The 25,495-nt window shown below is 31.5% G+C and overlaps 1 protein-coding gene across 1 annotated transcript in view; it reads right to left on the bottom strand.

Annotated features, from left to right (window-relative positions):
* LOC133322354 (teneurin-a) overlaps positions 1–25,495 on the bottom strand; it is a 179,282-nt gene that overhangs the window by 28,574 nt on the left and 125,213 nt on the right. The window contains exon 10 of the mRNA XM_061531353.1: positions 8,909–9,028. Within this exon, the coding sequence (XP_061387337.1) occupies positions 8,909–9,028 (120 nt within the window). The remainder of the gene's footprint in view (positions 1–8,908; positions 9,029–25,495) is intronic.

Raw genomic sequence — 25,495 nt, 5'->3', positions numbered from 1 at the left:
TCAGAATTTTTTCTACATATAAAAAAAACCACAAGAACCTCTCAATGAAAATATACCCACAAAAAGTACCTAGAAGGTTCATCGATTTTTTTTATAGGACTCGGGAAAGCCAGCGATTTTTTTATCGGAAACAGTGACACATAAGTGTGTACGAATTTAAAATATGAATTTTGTTAGAAAAAAAATGACCCAGATGCGTATACGGTTTTTCTTATAGCTACAAATCGATGTAGCTATGTATTTCTAAAAAAAATATGCCACAAAAGTATCTAAACTTTTCCTACAGAAAAATTTGAGCCTCAATGGTGCCAGTAAAGGACTGCAATAATTTTTATTCGTAGAAAAAAGTTACCACTAAAGGTTTCTGGAGTTTAAAATTCGACAATCAAATCTAAAAACAATTACTTTCTCCAAGTTTTATTTTATTTTCAGGCTAGTCGGTCATTTGCATACATTCATGACAATAAGTGCTATTCTAATTTTTAAATCTTATTTTATTTCATACACTTTTCGTTCGGTCTACCATCAAAAAAGAAACAATTTTAAATTATATAAAAAAACGTCGTGTATTTTAGCATTTGTAAAGTCCATTATCTTTGGCATCACCTACGAACGGGTGTCTTTCATGTTTACGGACCTCAACAACAACAACAAATTAAGAACTAGTACTGGATATTATAATTATAAGTTTTATGACACGTATTGTACAACATGCACACATACCTATATATGACTATGTATTTGTATGTGTGTGTGTGATATTTATTGCATTTTCTCTGTTGAATTCCATTTTGTTATTGTTTCCAGTTAGTCTTTTGTTATAGCTCCTGTGTAGGTGCCTGGATTGTATCGTTGTTTTTTTATTATTATTTTATAAGTTATTGTGTGTATGAGGCTTTCAGCAAAGCTTAACGAAATATACTAAAGTTTATGACTTTAACATGAATACAAAAATCGAAGAAAAATTATCGATGCATTCTTTAAAAGATAAAACATTTTAGTTTTATGTTGGGCGCCATGGACAAATAGATTGGTGTTAGAGTCGAGTAACGAGATTTTAATTAAAAACTAGGCGGAGGACTTTTCTTTCAAGAGGTAAGATTTCAAAGTCTTTGCTTAAATAAATTTCCAATTTGCATACTGATTTAAACAGGCATGTAAAATCGACATAGAATTTTATTCTGATCAAAAATATAGTTTATTTGGACAATCCTATATCAATAACTTTAAAGGCCTGTCTTTATTCTTATATCATAGAAGTGCAAAGAACCCATTTTTCAATCCTGATTCTATAGAAAATATTTGTCCACCACTCTAATATCCATAAAAAAACATTCCACTGACTTTGTATGGGGGGCTATAATAAACAAAAAAATACTGAAATTGCCATATTGTTGCTTGCAGATATGTTTTGTTGTCATGATAGGGCATACCTCCGCATATATAACAATGTGAACAAAAAAACAACAACAATAACAAATGAACACATACATTCTCATCAGTAGCAGCAGAGCAAGGATAACAAATGAACCAAATAATTTTTTTGCTTGTTGTTGTTGTTAAAACCAGCACACGTAGCTTTATATGACCATATAAATGTGTGTTGCTACTGATTCTTGGTAAACTATGTGTACGTGTGTTTGTGTATGCTCGGGTATATCTGCGTGCTGATGAGTATAAATGAAACTCATGGCTTAAAGAGAAAATGTAGAGCAACAGACAACACGCAAATATGCATAAATGTATAAATATGTAACCCTGAGTGTGTATATGTGTGTACGAGACAATAACATCATATGTATCTGTATATGGTTTTGTAATTCACACTGCAAGGTTAGCTTTTAACTACATGCACATAACAATACTAACAATAAAAGAATAACAACACACACACACACAAACATATGCATGCGTTATACACCAGCAGATACCCTGTGCCATTTTGTACTCCACATATTTACAATCAACGGCCATGTAAACTTTTATGTGTTGGTATGTATGTGTCTGTCTGTATATATATATGGGCTATGATTATGGGCCAGGATTTAAGGCACTAGGCTAATGAAGAATTATGGGCCCAGCATGGATATGCAAAGTAATAACCCAATACAATTCTCACTCACACACACACACACATAGCCAACTTCACTTTCAACGCTTGAATGCAACTTTGTTGTTCAAGAATACAAAAAAAAAACAATATTTAAGTTTAAATGAAAAAATATATAAACATTTTTTTTCTGTTAGGGATCTTTGTGGTAACAGTGGAAAGCAATTAATTGATTTTTTCTCCCTTACTTTAGCTGGCAGTTTCATGTCTTGTTGTTGTTATTTTGTTGTGTTTTCTTGTCCTATTTACAACCATATTAAATTTAATTTTCCATTCTTTCATGTTTCATTTTAATTTTGCTTCTCCAGGCCGTGCCGCTGTTGCTGTAGTGAAGCTGTATTTATTTCTATGTTTATTGTTTGGTCGTCACTGTGGTGGTGGTGGTGGTCGCCTACTTAGGTTAGCAATACCATTTGGTCGGCAAAATTTGTGTGTACGGAGGGTTGGTTGTTCGGTTGCGTGGTATGGCTACATGTTTTATAATTAAATAGCTTTTAGCATTAAAATTAATATAGCCATTTACTTAAAGGTTGATGGGTGGCCCGGTTTTTCTTTTTTCCATCGCTTGCTGGCTTCTTGTTATTTTTTTGTTGTTGTTTTTTTCTTCGTTCCTCATCTTATGACTTTTCATGGTTTCTTTAGTACCCCAATAGGAGTAGGGGTTCCTTTCAAGGAAATTGAATATTATGTTTGAGTGAAAAAAGCCAAAACGGAAATAGAAAATTGAATATAACATTGTTGTGGAAAAAAACTAAACGTTTTACCGTAGTAATTTCATACAATATAGCAAATTTCTTTCTGTTGGACATTTTTGGTGAAAATTCAAAATGAGGACCTTGCCGTAGAACAACAAATAATGGGAAGTTCTTAAAAAATTAAAAGAAAATGGTTAATGGCTATGTCACAGGCAAAAGGAATCGATATAGACCCATGGTACCTTTTGAGGATATGCATAGAATCAGAGATATAGCTCTCATATATATTTTCGTCCGATTTTATATGAATAGTGCACCAAACTCCCAATATTTGTCCGATTGAAACAAAATTGTGTAAAGCGTGAATTATATCCATAGTGATGTATACCAAGTTTTGTGGAAAACGATTCAGATTTAGATGAACCTCCCATATATAGTTTCGTCTGATTTTTGGTAAATGTTGCACCAAACTCCCAATATTTGTCCGATTGCAACAAAATTGTGTACTGAAATAGGTCCATAATGATGTATTCGAAGTTTTGTGGATATCGGTTCAGATTTAGATATAGCTCCCATATATAGCCTTGTCCGGTTTTATATAAATCGTGCACCAAACTCCCAATATTTGTCCGATTGAGACACAACATTGTACAGCGTACTGAATTGGGTCAGGTTTGATGACTGTGAAGTTTTGTTGAAATTGGTTCAGATTTAGATATAGCTCCTAAATATAGATTCGTCCTGTTTTATGTAAATGGTGCAAACTCCCAAAATTTGTCCTATCCAAACAAAATATTGCACAGCGTACTGAATTAGGTCTAGATTTATATATGCCAAGTTTAATTTAAATGAAGACCCCTATTGTTTTTGGGAAAGATCGGTTAATATTTAGGGGATGAAATGGATCAAATACTAAATTTTTGTCGGTTTTCCTGGTCGCTCCAGAGGCCGCAATAATGGCCCGAACATCGTCAAATTTTGCATGGAGAAGGGGATCGGACCAAAGAATAAGCATGCCTGTTTTAATTAAGATCGGTCAATATAAAGCGGATCAAATGAACCCTGACTTTTGTGTGAAAAATTACAAAATTTGTATTCTATAGCGTATATATTTACCCCTGAAGAACATAGACCCGCGATGTTAATATTATATCCAAGAGGAGTGGTTGACCTTTAAATTAATACCAATTATATTGTTGTATGTTCTCGGATGTGGGAGTTACACCTAAATACAGGTATCTCCGTATTCGTATATTATTTAGTAACCCATTATCACTCTAGAGAGCGAAACTATAGCGCTGATCGCTTTGAAATATTCCATGAGGTTCCGGTTATGTTTAAGGACAACGCCTATAATTTTCGGTGATGATTAAATAATAATTTTGAAATGAAGTGGACCGAAAACTTAATTTTTTGTGTTATTTTCGAGTCGATCTATAGACCTCAAATGAAAGTCGAACATCACAACACAACCCACGGTGAAGGGAATCTGGACAATAGCTGTACTGAATACTCGTAATATTCGGAAAATATGTCAGTGTGAAGAAGAGATGCTGTTTACCTCTAATCGGACAAGAGGGTGCAAATATCACGAAATATTGCCCAGGCTCGGAATAAACATCCGCAGAATATTTCAGTTCTGTGGTAGTTGTGTAGGGTATTGTATGGTCGGCCCCGTCTGACTATACTGCTCCGCTCACTGCTTTCTTCATTTAATAGTTTTCTACGATCATTGATTGATTTGTTCTAGCTACATCTGTCTCCCGGCTCTAAAGCGATGTGTTGAATTCAATTTTAACCATCGTGAAACTTTTAAATAGTTTAATATTTAATATTTTTTATTTTTCATTAAACCAAACCTTAATATTTAAACAATTATTTTCATTTTAAATGCATTTCAGTGAAATAACAATGTCTTTTGGAAATGTTACAGTGATTGGGTACCGATACTGAGTAATAAAAAAACAGTTAATGCCCCAGTATCGAATAGTTTTTTTATTAAAAAGTAGAAAAAGGGGAAAAAACTCAGCTAACAACATATACAATGAATCCGACAATTTAATTAAATGTACTATGCCGCCGCCATGTACACAGTTGTTGCCACAGCGAATGCTGGTGTGTGTTTTTTTCATGTCCATATGTGCAAGTGTTGGAATATGTATGTGTATTTGTTGAATAATATAATAGTAGACACATTATTGCAATTGGACAATTGTAGTTTTTTTTGCGCTGCAACGTTTTTTTGTGCTTACAATCGACATTAAATTATACATGATTTTCCATTATATTACATGTATGTATGTGTAACACCCATACCAATGTAAAAGGAAGAAAAAAAAATTGAATGCCTGATGTTTTTTAACAACACAACAAGTAATTGGTTTGAGACATTTTAATGTAGGGAAATTGGGTTATTTGTGTATGAGTGTGTGAATATAAAATTGAACTACGATTGGTTCGGAGGTGAGGGTTTTTTATATTTACAACATGTGTAAATGGTTGCATTTTTAAGCTTTATTGTATTTCCATTAATGAGGCTAAGGATTCTTGAAACACTTTATATATTTGTTCTAGAGGTCAGCAACATTGTTGTCACATTTGCATAATATCTCCCAATTTGGTTGTCTTCTACTTAATGATGATTTTGAAATATATTATATTCTTTACATTTATAATCATCATATTCTCCAAAGATCCATTCTTTGTACGGATGGGTTTTTTGGTTAAACAGGAAATGCATGCAATTTCCTCAAAAAAAAACCGAGAAACTACAAACATGTCCTTCAAGTGGAAATAAGTCCTTTGAACTGTGAAACGAATTGAAGCAGACGATAGTAAATAACCCACAAAATCCTTGGTATGTAGAAAACTTGTATCAAAGAAGTAAGTCAAAATGAGATGAGACACAAACACCTACATAACATACAAACATATATAAGATATTCAACAACACCGCATACCAGCACAAAGGGAAAGAGTGAGAGAGAGAGTGTATGTGTATTATATATGTGCACGGTCAAACTAAGGACACACAACAAGCTATCACTTATACTTGTGACATATAACACACAAAAGTTGTATCCTTTATACATTTTTGTTGTTGTACAACTATTCATCCATTGAGACGTTCACTCGCTCACTCACTCATGGCCGAAAGAGAGTCCTCCCTTTTTTATTATTATTATTTTTTATATTTGTCCTTATCAAAGGAAAGAAAAATACAAAGGAAATGGCTCAACAAAATTGGATTTCTTAGTGTTTTTTTCTTTTCTGCTACTGCATGAAGGCAACATCTTAAGAAGATACCATGTTAAAAATCTCATCACAACACATGTTCTTTTCTTCTTCTTTTCTTTTTGGTCACTGATGACTGGTTGTTGTAGGAAAAAAAAATCAAGAAAGGAAGTAAGTGTTGGTGTGGTCATGTAAGCACGATACTGTGGCCAATATTATTTATGAGGTTTATTGGGGTGTGATGTGGACAATTTAAAGTATTTTAGTGTGGAACATTTTAAAAATAGTTTTGAAGTAATAAACTAGTGAGCGGAGCAGTATGGTCGGACGGGGCCGACCATACGATACCCTACACAACTACTACGCAACTCTATCTTTCTGTGGATGTTTATTTCGAACCTGGGCAATATTTTGTGATATTTTGTCATTCTAGCCCGATTAGAGGTCAAAAGCATCTGACATATTTTCCGAATATTACTATTCATATTTAGTACAGATTCCCTCCACCGTGGGTTGTGATGTGATTTTCGACCTATTATAGGCGTTGTCCTTGACCATAACTGGAACCTCATGGAAAATTTCAAAGCAATCAGCGCTATATTTCCGTTCTCTAGTGTGATAATGGGTTACTAAATAATATCTGAGTAGGTAAGCACCTGTAAATATTTAAGCGTAGCTCTCACATCCGAGTACATACGACAATATAATTGGTATCAATTTAAAAACGAAACTTGGCAGACATCAATAAAAAAAGAAACTTGGCAGACATCACTCTGGGCTCAATTCAGTACGTTATGCCAAATTTCGTGCAAATCGAAAGATATATAGAGACTTTGGTGCACCATTTATATGAAATCGGGCGAAACTATATATGCGAGCTATATCTAAATCTGGACCGATTTTCTCGAAACTTGGTGCACCATTTACCTTAAATCGGGCGAAAATATATACGGGAGCTATATGTAAAAATGATCCGATTTTTCTCAATTTCAATAGGGTTTGTCCTTGGGCCAAACAAATGAGCTGTGCCAAATTTAATCCAAATCGGAGTATAAATGCGACCTGTACTTTGTTTACAATTTAACACCAACAGACGGACAGACGGACGGACATGCATAAATCGACTCAGAAAGTGATCCTATGCATATTCTCAAAAGGAACTATGGGTCTATCTTGTTTCCTTTTGCCTGTTGCAAACATATGTACATACACATAATACCATATACCACAGTGTGGTGAAGGGTATAACAATAGGGGTCTTCATTGACCAGAACCCATCCTACATGCAAAATTTCGTGAAGATTGGTCCATAACTGTGGCCTGTATCGTGTTTACAAATAATGGACAGTCGGACGGACGGACACACACACACATGTCTAGATCGGCTCAGCTAGTCGAGATATGACGATCGGCATACTTAAGGGTGGGTCTAGGACCAATATTTCGCGGCGTTGCAAACTTTTGGGGCTGCACAAGGCTATAATACCCTGACAACATAGTTGTGTAGGGTATAAAAACCTGGGGGGGAGAGTTATTTGAGAGTATTATTGGTCAATTTTAAACGCGTTTTTCACTTTTTTACATAGCCCCGAAAAAGTTCGCCAACCCTTTTCAATTTGTTGATGATCCTAGCCAAGTTTACCAGTCAGACTTAAAGGGATATAAATTCCATGGGTTGATATTTTTGCATTGTATTACTTTTTGCATTACACCCTAATATAAATCACATTTTATTCCCGTTGTTCTACATTTATAATCTAACTACGTTTGTGAAAATGTAGTTATTTCCGTTCATTCTTTTTTTACTACATCTTCTTCTTCTTCTTTGGTCTCTTCATATATTATATTGTCCTTCAGTTTAGAGGTTATTGTGATTTCCTTTGTGAAACATATATAAATAAAATAAAAAGAAAACGTATACCAAATTGTGGTATTTTGTCTTCAAGATAAATTACTTTAATTTATTTTTATAAACAATAAAGAAAAGACGGATATGTTAGAGAAGGAAACAACAACTAAATGGAAGTATGCCTGAATAGAGGCGGGTATTAACAAATTGGTTTGATATCTGCAAAAAGTAGAAAAAAATTCTCCTACAAGGAAGGCCGAAAGATTGTGGTAGAAATATCATAGGACCCGACTTGGATAAGGTGTCACATTATGAAAATTTAAATGTAAAAATCAGGATCCAGTTTTTCACCCCTCTCAGGTTAAAGTAGATTTATATTTTTTCCCTTTAGGGTTGTACTCTAATGAAATAAATAATTTATCGACTTTGCTTGAATTATGAATATTTGAAGGACTAAATTCCATCAAATATGATGAGAAATATATCCTTGCTGTTTATCCTTAAGAATGTTTAAATACAAAAAAAAAACTCTAAACATTCCGATATTAAAGAATTTTGGTAAATTCTGTGAAAAGCTTTTCATGGGAAACCCCTCAGCACACAGTGCGTTAAACATCAAAGAAAATCTTATCATTATTTCAATGAAATTAAATCTGAATTAGAAATAACTGAGGCATAACAAACCAAAACACAAAAATAATTTAATTATGTCTGTGCATTTTTTTTCAGAAAAAATCTCGGTTAAAGCAGAAAAATATTTATATTCTTATTTTTAACAAAGGAGAATAAGTTGTTGCAAAGGATACTGGTAAGAAATTTAAAATTTTCTTGAAGAATATTGTGACGATATAGAAAAATGAGTAGTGATATCAAGAAATTTTACCAGTTAAAAAATGAAATTTTTTACTTTAAATTTTTATCTGAGGAATACTTTATCCCTTCATCATAAAATATTCATAAAACCTATACATATTTACATAAATATAATAAAAAAAAAAAATATGTATATTTTCTACTTACCATCCACCCTGGCGTGTTAGGGTAAAACCAAATCTCGAATCACGATCCACAGAGACACGTATGCCGACAATACCCAATCCTTGAGGTGTTATTACTTGACCACGCATCACAGATACACGGCTATATTTATTTATATATATGTGAAAAAGTAATTTCATTGGATGATGGAAGGAGAACAGGACACACACACGTTGGTAGGAGGGGAGGCGGAGGAAAAAGTAAAACAAAAATTTGTCATTATTAAATTATTTCTAATTGATGAAAATTATTAAAAATGTTTATGGATTGTTTTTGTTATGAAATTTAATGATGCAACTAAAAAACTGAATTTGATTTATTTATTTAATAATATTAAAAAAATATATTTATTTGTATAATTTATAAATGATTTCATGAATGCTTTAATATATTTTTGTTGTTGTTTTTATTTAATAGAACTCAAACTATTTAATTATTTAATTGTGGTGATATAATTGAGAAAAAAATTGTTATATAAATTTGCTAAAATGGTATGCAACTAAGTTTTGATTTTTTGCACTTAATTTATATAGAAATTTATAAAATAATATTTAATTGGTGTTTTATATACAATAGATTTTTTTGGTGTGGAAAAAAATGGTGTGTTGAATAAATAGATTATTGAAAATATTATTTTGTGATCATTGAGAGTAATGGAGGGGTTTTGTTTTTAGTAAATAGAAAAAGTATTTGAGAAATGTTGGAAATAAAAATTTAAATTTTAAACGAATATCAAAGATATTTATAGCCTATACCACACTGTGCTATAAGGTATTATGTCTATGGACATATTTTTGTAACACAAAGATAACAGGAAGGACCCACAGTTACTTTTGAGGATATGCTAAGAATCATTTTTGAGTCGATTTTTGCAGGTCCGTTCATTCTGATGTCTGACTGAACCGCATGAGATGCAATTAGGCACAGCTGATTTATACGGTTCAGAATTATATTAGGTTGGGCAAAAAAGAAATCCATTAGACCGGTCGTCGAAAATGTCGATAAAATCGGAGAAATGATCGAAGTTGACCATCATGTTAGCATCGCCCAGGAGCTAAAAATCGAACATTTACACAATGCTGGATTTAAAAAGAAGCTCGATGTTTGGTTGCCACACCAATTAACAGAAAAAATAGTAAAGATCGAATTTCCACCTGCGAAGCCTTGGCCAAACGCAATGAGATAGAGCCATTTCCTAAACGGATGGTGACTGCAGATGAGAAATGGATCACATACAATAACCCTGTGCGAAAACGATCGTGGTCAAAGAGTGGTGAAGCAACTCAAACGGTGGTAAAACCATGACTAACGGCCAGCAAGGTTCTGCTATGCACTTGGTGGGACTGGAAGAGGATTATTTATTATGAGTTGCTTCCATATGGTCTAACGCTAATTCTGATCTCTACTGTCAACAACTTAACCGTTTGAAGATCGCAATTGACTAGAAACGGCCAAAATTGGCCAATAGGAGAGGTGTCGTGTTCCACCAGGACAACGCTAGGCCAGACACATCTACAATGACTCGGCAGTAACTTCAGAAGCTTGGTCGGGGAAGTTTTAATGCATCCGCCATACAGTCCGACACCAAGCGATTATAACAATTTTCTTGCATTGCAAAATTTATTTATTGATAAAAAAAACATAGTATCTAGGGAGGAGTGTGAAAATCGACTACTATAGAGTTGTTTGCAAATTGAGAGCAGAACTTCTATGAGAGAGCCATTATGAGGTTATCTTTAAAATGACAAAAAATTATACCAGAAAATGGTGCATATTTGGCACAAATCGAAATGTCCGAAATTGATTTCTTTTTCCCCACATATATAAAAAATTTCAAAAAATACCCACATCTTTCCCGATTCTAGGCCCAAGGGGTATACAAATGTTGGGAAATTATTTTAGATTTATATATCGCTCCCATATATATTTTATGTCGATTTTATCAAAATGATGCTACGAATACCCAAAGATTATCCAATTGAGATGAAATATTGCAGAGCATACCGAATCGAGACCATAATGAAGTGTTTTACGTTCTCTTCTAATCGGTTCAGCGTTGGATATAGCTTTTATTAATATTACCAATCGATTTCATCGAAACGTTTCGAATTTTTTCACAGTGTTCCATATTAAGGCATGTGAGAAGTGTATTAAGTTTTGATGCTACGAATACCCAATGATTATCCAATTGAGATGAAATATTGCATTGATACCTTGAGCCCATATATATTTTTCTAATCGGTTCAGTGTTGGATATAGCTTTTGTATATATTACCGATCGATTTCATCTAAACGTTTCGAATTTTTTCACAGTGTTCCATATTAAGGCATGTGAGAAGTGTATTAAGTTTTGGTGAAGTCAAATCGGATTTAGTAATAGCTTCTATATATATATATATTTTTTTTTTCGAAATTGTGACCCAACAGATTTTGCTCTTCCATAATTTTTTGTCCGATTTCATGCAAATTCTAAACCAAATACCCAATGTTTCTCTGATTGAGATGAACTTTTTCTTAGAGCGGTTTTGATCCGATTTCATATAAGAGGTATAGAAAATGTTTTTGATGAAATGTTTTTACCTAGATTTTCAAAAATATTATATCATTTTAATTTGTTAACTCCCAAAAATGTTTTTGTTTTTTTTTTTGTTTTGTAATTTATTTAATATTATTTTTTTTGGAAATATTTATGTAAAATTTCAAATAACTTTCACACACATACGTTATACACTATGATTATAATAAATTATGTATTAATTTATTTACTTGTCAAATAAATAACAATTTCCATTACTCTCAATTTTCATGTCGGTGTTTTTTCGATTTTTGTTTTATTTGCTGTAACAAAATTTCAACTGGCATGCATATTTTTGTATGGAATAATTGCTATAAAACAACCCTAAGGGCCATTTACAGTTTATTCTCATATATATTTTTGTAGAATGTTGGCTTTGTTGTTGTTTTATTTTTGCATAGTAAAATTAAATTTAAAATTAAGTAAAAATGTTTTGCATAAATTCTGGAGAGTGAATAAAAATGTTCGTATTTTACATATACATATATATAATTTTTAAATTAAATAAATTTATTATCATTGAAATATAAATTGTTTTAGATACATACATCTAAGAGTGTGACAATATTTACAACAACTTATTTTTAACATTGTTTGGATTTTAATTTTTCGTATTTAACCCTGTAGAGCAGCCAGAGTAGCTGTAATGGTATTTACAAAAATTCGTATTTTTATGGTTTAATATAACCGTGGATGGGGTAGGTTGGGTGTGTGCTGGTGGTGGTGGTGGTGGTGGTAGCAACATAGCTATACCACCAACAATTGTAAGAGTGTGGTAGCCAGAATAAAAATGAATATTCGTGTTTTCGCCGTTCTCTAACAAACACGAAAATTTAAGCACGTACATTAGCGGGTCATAAAAGTTTGAGCACGTAGAAAATTATGTTCGAAAAAAAATCCTGTATATATATGTAACGAAAAACAGTATAGTTAATAAAATGAACAAAACATAATGGCTGAAACTGAAGACCGACCCTCTACAAACAAATTAGGTTGTAGAGGTGATTGTAATGGTGGCGTTGAGGGCCAAAAACATAAAATTTGTTGGCTTAATTTTATGAGCCCAGCAACCAGGCACTTGCACCTAAAATACAAAAACCCAATTGGAAAACTGACTAACTAAACCATTGAAACTGAAAGCCAACCAATGAACCATCCACCAAACTAAGTTGTTCGAAAATAAACGGCATATCCTGAAAAGGTCCGGAAACTAATAATTTATAATTTATCATAATTTATGTATAGCCATCGTTAACTCTTGACTAAAATATATATACATAAAAAGGCCAAATCCTTTTTGGGATATGGCATGAAGTTGGTCGGATGGGTGGGCGTAACACAATTACATTTAACACCATTTTGTATTAAAAGTTATTTTATTTATTTGAATTGTCCAGTTTTATGGCATCAAAAGATGATTATCCTTGTTGCCAGTCATAAACTAAGGCTGGCTTTCCTTTACATTATTCTATGTACTCTAAGATGTTTTTGGTCATTAGAAAAAGGGGACTTATTGACTTTTTTTGGCAAAAAAAAAAAAAAAAAACTGTTAAATAGTTTTCTGCCATCTCTTTGTTCCTCTATCCTTCTATTGCAGCCATAAAAAAGGCTCCCAAGAAAATTATGGTGGCCCTTAAAAGTTGTCTACTTTAATACACTTGCCGCTTAATGTCACCAGACTGGTTAACTGCCTTAAAACTATGAATGACAATGTCAAAACATATGTAATACGCCTTAACATATGCTATGTTTAATAAAAAAAAAACACATGAACAAAATAAGTAGTAAAGAGATTTCTGCAAGAAAAAAAAAAATAAAAAAAAACCAAAATAGTCCAACCAAAGTGCCCTCCTCCGTGGCTGGCATATGTTGTTGCGTGCGTATTACTGTAAGCTGTGATATGCGGTTACCAGTGTTTATGATAGCATATTTTGTGGCTTTATATTTTTCGACACAATTTCTTCAAATATTTTTTCGTTCTTTTTTTGGGAGGGAAATAAAATTTGTTTTCGTTTAGTTCAATTTTTTTTTTTTTTGTTGGTGCTGACAATCTCTTATTTTTGTCTGAATTTTATTTTTATGTTATTTTCTTTTGTGGTAAACAACATATGTTGGCGTGTAGCCATAAAAAGGGCCATAAATGAGGCAAAAACACTTTTTATTATTATTTTTGTTCATGTTTTTTTCGAGGTTCCCACTAGATTAGCTTAACGTAGTTTGTTTCGCACAACAAACAAATTGTGCAAGAGATATTTAATCATTTGTAGAGTCTGTTATCAATTAATTGGAATTTTGAATATAATGTAGATTTTATTGCATACTTTTTGGCAAAATATAAATTTAGGTCCTTATTCCTAGAAATCGAAGACCGTTTCTATTACTAATTATATTATATTTAGTGATTTATGCTAATTATTAGGCATTCAAAATAATTCATATTTTGCGGCATACTTTTAGGCGTACTTAAACCATTTTTTTAATTTGAAAATCAATGAGATATTTTTATGCCATCATATGAAAAATTTTAAAGATTGAAATTTTATAAATGTATATTTGGTGAATTTTCTATAGCATACTTTTAGACATAATTGCAATTATATTTCCTTTTGTATTTATTTTGTAAGACATCCAATAAAAATGTAATCCAATAAAGTGTACAATCTTTTTTGTAATTATTTATGTAAACATTCATTTAACAGATATTTAATCAAGTGTACATTTTTATCAAATAAATTGGAATTTTTAAGTATGGCATACTTTCAAGCAAAATGTACATTAATATTTGTTTTTCTATTATGAAAAGTCAAGGACACCATTGAGTGCCATCACAATTAGAGTTGGTAAATAAAACTAAATATTTGACATTCAAAATGATTTTTAATTTATAATTACGGAATACTTAGGATAGCATACTTTTAGGTGCACTTAGGAAATATATATATATTTTTTTTTGTTTTCATTTGAAAGTCAATGATACATTCTTACTTCAACATACGAGTAGATTTTTTATTGAATTTATTTAAACGGAGTATATTTTCAGGAACATAGGTATTTTGAATAGCATATATGTATGTTTGAATATGCTAGAACAAATATGCTGATATTTAATTATTAAGAAAACACGCTTCGTAATGCATTGAGCAAAAATAAAACACTACACATTTAATCCCAAAAAGTATGCAATAAAATTTAGTTGTAATTATTAGTGTAAGTCCCTAATTAATATTATTAACTAAAAATAGTATTGCATAGTTTTAGGAGGGTTATAAACATATTTTGTTGTTGCTTGACAAACTACACCATTATTCGAAGATGAATATATATTATATGCAAATGTATTTAATACATAAAAATATATACATAAAAACGAATACTTTCAGGAGCTGGATAAATGCTGAGCTCTCGCGAAGCCACGTAAAACTATTTCTTTTCTTGTCATATATAAAAAGCATATGAAAAAAAAACAGGAAACCTGAAAAAATATGCACAGGAGACAGTTTGGTTATTTGGCTATAACCACATCGACATATATAAACCCATATATATATATATATATAGTGTAGCTATGGTTCACCAAGGGTACTTTTTTTGCTTTACTCTGCATAAGCATGAGCCATGTATATATATATATATATGGTGAAAATATGAATTCATATACAATGTGGGTCAACTTTTACGATTCAAAAATGTTTCACTATATTTGTTGTTGTTGTTTTTGTTATATTTCTTTGTTTCATCTACAGAATATTGAGGTTAAAAAATGCAAGAACTTTGCTCCATTGCTGATAGTCAAATACAAATGGATTTCAGCAACCCACCACAACGGTTATGGCCATATATACGGTAGGGTAGCACCATACTGTTAAGAAACTGTTGAAGCATGTTACTACAACTACTACTGTAGTTGGTGTATGTTGTTGTTGTTGTCGCTGACGTCTATGTGATATATTTTTTTTCTGGAGGGATACTACAACTACACTTGGCAACATCTATATTATGCTACCTTTTTGGATTCCCTCGCTCGTCCCAAGAGGCGATTTCTACACGACTTTTACATACAAAATGGTTGAATATGTATGTTTTGGGTTATATTACATAGAACATGTATGTTATACAACCTTATATGTTTACATTTTTTTTGTAGATTTTTTTTATTTGTTTTTATTTTTTTTTTCTTATTCTCATATATGTTCAGCAAAGTAATGAATATCTTGAGATAGGGTAACAGCGAACGAAAAATATATATATATATATTCGCTTTGGCAAATAACAAAAAATGTATCCATTGCATACTTTTCAGCACAATTTTATTTTATGGAAAAAAAATAACCCACATATCTGAAAGGTATGTTTTGTGACGATAAAGCGTAGATGAATGCGATAGATTGGCGAATTGGCATACAGTATCCTGTTGTTATTTGTGAAAGAAGAGAAATTTCACGAGAAAAAAACAAAAACAAAATATTTTGTTATTTGTCATATCAACACAGCGCGCCCATGAGGAATTCCTCGAAAAAATAGCAGATATTGATTTCAATAATTTAAGAATTATATTATGAAGAATAGTTCAGAGATGCAGATCATTTTTGGTTTAATAACATTTACTTGTTATTATTGATATTTCACCTAAAAATATGCACCAATACCTTTCCGAAATAAAGCCAATTCTAACCAGTGAGCGGAGCATTATAGTCGGACGGGTAGGCCTATTCTCTAACTTTTTAACAACATTCGATATTGTTTATTTTACAACAACTTTATTTGTTTGTTTTATTGTTTTTACAATAACAAAAGAAATTTAAACCATATCGAATGTTGTTAAAAGTTACAGAATATGCCTAGGGGCCGATGATATGATACCCTACACAACTTCCATGAAAATCTAACTTTCTGAGATTGGGCAATATTTCACGATATGTGCACTCTTTTGACTGGCTAGAGGTCAGAAAATGTTACTAATAATCAGTACAGCACCTCTAATTACTTCTCCTGATTCCCTTCACCGTAGGTTGGGTGGTGTGATGTTCGGCTTTCGACTCGAAAAGTACAAATAATTAAGTTTTCGGTCCACTTCATCCCAAAATTGTTATCCGATCATCATCTAACATTTTAGGCGTTGTCCTTGACCATAACTGGAACCTCATGGAACTTTTCAAAGGGATCAGGCTATATATTTCCGCCCTCTACTGTGGTAATGGGTTACTAAATAATATATGAATACGTAAGCACCTGTAAATATTTAAGTGTAACTCTCGCATCCGAGTACCTACGAAAATATGATTGGTGTCAATTCTAGGGTTTATGTCCTTCAGGAGTAAATATATACGCCATAAAATACAAACTTTGTAATATTTAAATATTTAAGTGTAACTCCCGCATCCGGTCAACCACTCCTCTTGAATATACTATCAATTTCACGGGTCTATGTCCTTCAGGAGTAAATATATACGCCATAGAATACAAATTTTGTAATTTTTCACACAAAAAATCAAGGTCCATTTGACCCGCTAAATATTGATCGATCTTTATAAAAACAGGCATGCTTATTCTTTGGCCCGACCCTGTTCTCCATGTGAAAATTCGCGAACTTCGGGCCATAATTGCGGCCTCTGAAGTCACCAGAAAATTGGACAAAAATAAAGTTTTTTTGTCCATTTCATTCCCTAAATATTAACCGATCTTTACGAAAAACAATAGGGGTCTTCATTGGCCAGAACCCATCCTACGTGTCAAATTTCGAAAAGATTGGTCCATATCTGTGGCCTGTATCGTGTTTACGAATTATAATGGACAGACGGACGGACGGACACACATGTCTAGATCGACACAGCTAGTCGAGATATGACGATCGGTATACTTAAAAGTGGGTCTAGGACCAATATTTCGCGGTGTTACAAATTTTTGGGGCTGCACAAAGCTATAATACCCTGACAACATAGTTGTGTAGGGTATAAAAACACTTTTTTCCGTTAAAACGAAATATATGAGAAATTATGTTGAGTGTTAATATTTATTTTTCAAATATGGGTATTGAGAATATAAATTTCACTACCTACTTTTGTATCGTTTTAGGAATATAATTTTAAATTTAATGTTTGGGTTGAACAACACTCCAAAATTTGCTCCTAAAAATATGCACCTTTAGAAGCAAATGCATGACTTAATTTTATTGAATGCTTGTCGGATTAGATACGATATTCAAAATATTAAAAATATTCAAAATATTAAAAATATATATATATATATATATTGCTATAAAAGTTGAGTAAAATTGGCTCCTAAAAATATGCACCTTTAGAACCAATCATATGAATAATTTTTGTTTGAATCTTGATGTCATTTAATTTGAACCTAGAAGAATAAAGGAAATTTAACTCTGTATACCTGTTGGCTTAGATATTATATTAGAGATATTATAGGATATATTTTAGATGTTACCCTAAAAGTATGCAATATTTGTTCGAATGTATATTATCAGCATATCGTACATCATGTATTGATCTAAAAGCTTTGTAAAAAATATTTTTTTTTACTTTCATTTCTTAGGAATGTCAATGTAAAATCCAAATAATGAACTTTCACCTAAAAGTATGAACCATTTTATATTTTATAAAGAAAACACTGTCCTAACACCCCACCCCTTTGCCTTTTGTTTACTATTTGTCCATTTTCTCTGAATGTTGGATATAAACAACATGTGGCTGCCTCTACATATTTGTTTTTGGTATTTTTTCTTTGAACATGGCATTCCATTGTGTATGGATGATATCTTTTAGCAGTTAATAGCACTATATATTGCACAGTTGGCAAGCAGTAGCAGCAGCATATGGGAATTTTAAGGATGGTGTGTCAGTAAGCTGCTCCTGCTGTTGTATAAATTTTTGAAATACCATCTTTGTTTTCATTTATGCAACGCAACGCAACGAAACACAAAAAAACACACCCGTTAACATAGAAAAATGTAACTAATTTTCTATTTATTTCTATTGCTTGCTTACCTTCCATACCTTTTGTGTTGCAAAGGAATGCAGGAACGTGTGTGTCCTGTTGTGGCACATGAAATATGATGCACTTCAACTATTAGCGTTTTGTAATATAAATTTTAGCGGATTGTGTTGTTGTGAAAGCTTAGATGAAACCCGGCGAAAATGCTGTGTAGTTTTTTCTTTCTTTTGTAATGGACGAAAACAAATTATAAAAGTTTTGTTATAACCCCGAAAAAGTCTTTGCAAAAGTTTTTCTGCGTTTTTTTTTCTTCATTTCTTTCTTTTTGGTTTGTTCTAACAAATAATGTTTGCGTGCATTTGCCACTACTTTCTAATTCTTTGCACACACAAATGTAAGGAGGAGTTGATAAAACGAAGTTTTTCTCCCTTTTTCAAATCGCTCCCTCTTTCCATCTCCTCTCGAAACTATGGTCTCGTGCATGAAGCTTAAATGAATGCTTTACTTTAAGGTGATTATGAGGTTTTTGACCAACTTTGTCCGTACTTGTCTACCCTAAGTGTTAGCCAGTCTGCTTTCTCTACTTCTCTGTACTTCTTGAAAGAGAACTTAGCTATTCCTAGATTTTGGGCCATTAATAAACTTTCATTATTCCATTAGTTGAGTGGGTGTTCATGGTTTATTACATTGTTTACTAAGACCAAAAATATCACAAAAAAAAACAATGTTACTTTTCATGTTGTTTTTTGCTGTTCTCGTGAAAAGCTTTTTACCTAATTACAAAAATGGTTTTTGATTAATGTCTATAATTTGATAGTATTAGTTTAATAATGTTTTCTAATGGCAACGAAACAAATCATGTTTATATGCTATTGGTGTTGATGTAGCCCAAAAGTATGCAATATTAGTTGTTTTTAATTGAACACGCTCCGAAACACTCACAAAAAACCATCCCATAATTTAGGTAGTGTTCTATGGCAATAAATTGATTTTTCCCCGAAAGTAGGCAATAAAATTTGTTAATATGTTTCTTTGTTTCGTTTTTGAGCGAAAATAAAATGAAGCCGTAATTGAATTTTGCAGGAGGCTGGAAAATTGTCAATAAATTTGGAAACAAATGATAAAATAAATAAGGGACAGTAAAAAAATTACCATTAATGTTTTTGTATTTACAATTACGCCTAAATGTAGGCAATAGAAAATATGTTGTCAAACTGCATTTAAAGTGAATTTTATGTAATTCACTAGTCATCATATAAAAGATCCTTTGAAATAAAAAACATTTTTCTATACAAAAAATTCTGCAAATTATTCCTGAAAATATGTGATTCTATAATTACGTCTAAAAGTAGGCAACAGTGTTTTAAGTGAATTTAATGTATAAGTGTTTCAATGCTTAGGATTTCATTAGGATGTTCCTTAGTTTATTATATTTGAAAAATAAATATTTTTTGATTAATAAATTCTGTTTAACATTTGGACCAAAATATGAGCATGGAGTGTTACACCAAAAAACTCTCACCTGAATTATAACTACGTCGGTGCCTTTGCAGGAAAGTCTTCAGTCACAATATTCATATTTTTTGACGAAAATAAAAGTACGAACTATGTGCTCTGAGGTTATAGCAATTCCAGCAACTTAATAAGGAAAACACAAATGTCGGACAGAGCGGACGAATTTATGATACCCTACACCACTTTCCGTATATACAAGTGGTGATATTAAAATAATATTGTAACCCATAAAAATAAATGTGAGCGTGTAGTGAAGTTGTATATTCATTATCCAAATTCGGACTTATATTGGCAATTTTCAGTTAATGTGCCTTCTACCCTCTAAAATACCGCAATGTCAAATTACAGCCTCTTTGGTTAAAAAGTAAGTCTAGAACAGCAGTGCCCAAAATAGGTCCATGGGCTGTCGGTGTGTGTCAAAACTCTCACACACACACAAGGATAAAAATAGAAACATTTTATACACTGAACGAAAAAATTAGGACATTTTTGGCAAAAATTAGTTGAGAAAAATTCGAAATATGTGACCAATACAATTGGAATTGAATACAAAATGTTTTTTTGTCTTCAAATTTGAAATACAAGTTTTTACAATTTTTCACACAGTTCAATAAGAGAGAAACATAAATTTGAAAATTGTGTATTTGAAACAAATACAATAACAAACATTTGCATGTATTAGTGTGGACAGCCCTGGTCTAGAACCCTTTGTCGAAAATATGACTTAGACTGATGTTTTGTGCCCACGAAGGACTGGGAATGCCAAATTACAGCCCGTTCTATTTGAACTAATTAATCACCTATATAGAGAGGGGACTATAAAATACCACACATTCTAGAAGTAATAGCCATAGATCTTCAAAGCTCTATCTTTCTACGACCTTATAAGGCGTGAATTTTTAATAATTATTATTCATAATCTTTATGAGACATAAATTTTCTAATAAATATTTTTTACGATCCGTGGATTTTTTAATAAATAAATGTTGATTTTTAATAAATAATTTTTGCAAAGAACATAGGGCGTGTATTTCGTAATAAATAATTTTTTTCAAAGAACATAGGGTGTGGATTTTTTAATAAATATTTTTTCAAATATCCATATAAGGCTTGGATTTTGTAATAAATATTTTTTTCAATATCCATAAAAGACGTGGATATTTTAATAAATATTTTTCCCAATATCCATATAAGACGTGTATTTTCTAATAAATATTTTTTTCAGGATCATTGAGGCGTGGATTTTTTAATAAATATTTTTTCGGGATCCCTGAGGCGTGGATTTTTTAACAAATATTTTTTCAGGGTCCTTGAGACGTGGATTTTTTAATAATCAGGATCATTGAGACGTGGATTTTTTAATAAATATTTTTTTCAGGATCCTTAAGGCGTGGATTTTTTAATAAATATTTTTTCCAATATCCATAAAAGACGTGGATATTTTAATAAATATTTTTCAGGATCCTTGAGGCGTGGATTTTTTAATAAATATTTTTTCAGGTCCTTGAGGCGTGGATTTTTTAATAAATATTTTTTCAGGTCCTTGAGGCGTGGATTTTTTAATAAATATTTTTTTCAGGATCCCTGAGGCGTGGATTTTTTAATAAATATTTTTTTCAGGATCCCTGAGGCGTGGATTTTTTAATAAATATTTTTTTCAGGTTCCCTGAGGCGTGGATTTTTTAATAAATATTTTTTTCAGGTTCCCTGAGGCGTGGATGTTTCAATTTTTTTCAGGTTCCCTGAGGCGTGGATGTTTCAATATTTTTCCGCGATCGTTAGAAGACGTGGATGTTTCAATAAATATTTTTTCATAATCCTTTTAAGTCGTGGATTTTTTAATAAATATTTTTCATGATCCTTTTAAAGCGCAAATTAAAAAAATATGATCCTTTGAGGCGGAAGTTTTTTAATAAATATTTTTACATGATCCTTATAGGGCGGAAATTTTTTAATAAATATTTTTTCACGGCCCTTTTAAAGCGTGGATTAAAAAAATATGATCCTTTGAAGCGGACATTTTTTTCATGATATATATTTTTTCATGATCCTTATAGGGTGAAAATTTGTAAAAAAATATTTTTCCAAAGCTTTATATATTGCAATCGACATAGAATTATGTTGTGCTCAACAACATAGACAGATTTTCGCTGAATATTTCAAAGTGTTGCAAATGGTGACAAAGTTAATATGCAATCCAACTTATGGTGAAGGGTAGAAATTCCACGTAGAGAAGAATTGATCCAGGAAATGAATTAAAAACTTTTATAAAAAAAACTCCTAAAAGTATGCAAAGTGATTGCACCATATTTGGTTTTTTGATTATATGCAGTTAATTATTTCTGTTTTATACATTTTTCTGCAATAATTTCCTGGTTTACAACAACAACAACAAAAACAGACCCTTTCCCAAAACAACAACAAATGAATATTTATACCAGGCAAATAGGAAATGGTACTGTTGACATTAAACAATTGTCTTTGTTTTTTTCTCTTTATTTTAAAATGCATTTTAATAATCAAATACATTGCTTTGTTAACTTCAAAAAAATGTGTTGACATATTTCAAACCTAGAAAAACACACACTTTTTGTCTTCTGTTAAATAACCATACAATTTCCTACTTAAATATTCTTTTACTTAGCTGAAAGTAGAAAAAACGATACATCATTTCTTTTTGTGTTTTTTTTTTCTTCAACTTTCTTTTCTACTCCTAATAGCATTTGAAATCAAGAGACTCGTTTTTTTTCACTTTGCTGTTGTTATGCCATATTTTCATTTACATTATGTCCGCTTGCCATTATCCTTCATCCATTCATTCAGTCAGTCAGTCCTTCATCATTCATCTAACCCGTGTACAATTATGAATGTTGTTTGTAGAGCATAATTTGCACTTTTGTATATTATTTACATAAAAAGCACTACTAAATGAAATCTTTTTTCATATCCTTTTTTTTATATTTGTGTTCTGCCGTCGTTACTTTTGTATAGGTATGATGTGTATGTTGTATACCTACATACGTGTTCTTTTTTTGTTTGATAAATTCTAACTTCTTGTAGTTGTTTTAGGTTGGCAGATAAATGGAGGTGGTAAGAAAAGTTTTCAGTATGACTTTTATACAAAATATTGAAAGTGGTATGGAAAGGTAAGGAAAGTTTTCAGTATGACTTTTATACAAAATATTGAAAGTGGTATGTTTTTTTTGAATGTAGTCCTGCATTTGATACATTTTCGACAGTTTTATACAAAATTTCGAAAACATGACCAAAAAATTTTTTCTGTGGCAGGTTTGTCGTGAACTGTAAAATTGCTTTAAAATCCTTAAAATGTTTTTATTTTCAACTTCAAGTTTTATACAAATTTTTTTACCCAAATGTCGTAAACTTCAAAATTTTTTTCTAACATTTTATACGTGCCTGTTTTCACGGATTTTTGAATTTCACTTAATTTTAAGGTTTTATATCGTATATCAAAAAAATCTAAAATATGACAAAAATTCATATTGTCACTCCTTCAACTATTGGAAATGTCGTAAACGTAAAATACAAAAACTTCCCGCTACTCTTTCTCTCTATCTCTCTCTCTCTCTTATCACAAAAATCATCCATGTGAATTGCTCTTGGTTATGCATCATATATGTAAGTAAGCGAGTCAGAGCTTTGAAAGGCTTCTAAGTGAAATGGGCTATAGAAGTACTTATTGTACGTGTAGAAACGAAAAGAAAAAAAAATACCGAACCCTGAGCATTAGTTCAAAAGAACTCAAACCATACACTCAAATGCAACGAAATGAAACATACTTTAGTCTATATACAAAAGTGTTTTCGTCTATTATTTCAACTTAAACACAGTCATAATGGCTTTTAAATTAAGTTGTTGACATTATTCCATCGTATTCCATCTTCTGGTAGCATAAGGTTTGCATTTGTTGTTGGTTGATGGTTTTTTTGCTCTCTTATAGATGTGTTGGTTAGTCTCGTTTTTGTTGTGTGTGTATTTTGTATTTCTGCCTTGATATCCTTAGCTTTTGTTTTAACACACAGCAATACAAACTACAATGATGGCAAGGTGGGCGGTGGGCCGCGCACTGAAGGTTTATGAAGAACAATAAAACATTATTTTATATTCAAAGTAGTGTTTCTCTATTATAATGCAAAGCTTGTTTTTAGCGTGAAGAAAAAATGAATGAATGAATGACAAAAAATAACGACAAACCCAACAACTGTGGAAAGCTACTTAGCTTAAGCTGCTGGATGCATTAAAAATGCAGAGATGAATGATTTACTGAAGATATTTGTTTTTTTTTTTTAAGACGATTTGCTAACATCTCGAGGGACAGCACTTTAGACTGATTTCGAAGACTTGAGAGAACAATTAGAAAAATTTTGAAATTAAAGAAAATTGGGGCAATAAGCCTGTAGCCTAGACAGTAATGTAAACAATAATACAGACCTTAAATGCATACTTTAACACTAGAAAGACGGGAATTTTGTATATACCTATATTGCCTAAAATCGGTCAAAATGACTTCATTCTGAAAAATTTTTTATTGTGTAAAGAAATTTTTTTAAACTATTTTTTTAATATTTGTTACATTATTTACAATCATACAAAACGTTGTTATTATTTGTTTTCGGTGGTAGGGCTCTCGGATTTCCCCTTTTGAAAAATAAGAGCGCGGACAAAACGTTCGAAAAAAGAGGAAGACTTTACTCTAAGAGTGAAATCGACTGGAAATATAAAATTAATTTTTCCCGATTTGTGTGTTCGTATGTGTTTCTAGAGTAGCAAACGGGTTTCGATGTTGTTGTACCGATCTGGTCTTATAAGAAATTTACTTTATACAGTAATAAAAGTAGTTTGATTATTTAATATTTCAAAAAGGTCAAAATGACCGCTTTTAGGCTATGTAGGTATAGCACATGTGAATACGGGGAATGAAAGAGGGGAGGAAGCAGCTACTATGTGGTAGAAAAAGTCACCAAATTTTAAAAAGCTGAGTCATAATATACACAATTGTATTTGTACTTGAAATTTAAAAACCGTCAAAATGACTGTGGTAGAAAAAGTCACCAAATTTTAAAAAGCTGAGTCATAATATACACAATTGTTTTTGTACTTGAAATTTAAAAACCGTCAAAATGACTGCTCTCGGCAATCTAGTGTTAATATGCTTCAAAATAGTCAATAAATCATAATAATAAAATTATTTTTAAATTATCCTAAAAGTATGCAGCGGTATCACTCAATATTAAAAAAAAACACAGTTTCATCCTGGAAATATGTAACAGCTATTGCCGAAATATATCTTGTAAGGGAATCATATTTCCCAATAATACAACCTAAAAGTATGCACTGTAATATGTTTCAAAATATTCCAGAAATCATTTGGTTATCCTAGAACGATGCAGTAGATTTTTAAGGATTTTATATTGTAATGTAATATAATTCAATGGAGATTTTCAATAAAAGTATTCTTTTTGAGGAAATTTTCTAATGTTTAAATATTTATGAAGACTTACTTAAGGTAATCA

The sequence above is a fragment of the Musca vetustissima genome, unplaced genomic scaffold, assembly GCF_032173495.1.
Source record: "Musca vetustissima isolate MV318-11 ecotype Yass unplaced genomic scaffold, APGP_CSIRO_Mvet_v1 utg35063, whole genome shotgun sequence".
Classification (NCBI taxonomy): Eukaryota; Metazoa; Arthropoda; class Insecta; order Diptera; family Muscidae; genus Musca; species Musca vetustissima.
The sequence above is the reverse complement of the archived record's forward strand: the minus strand, read 5'-3'. Positions and strand labels throughout refer to the sequence as shown.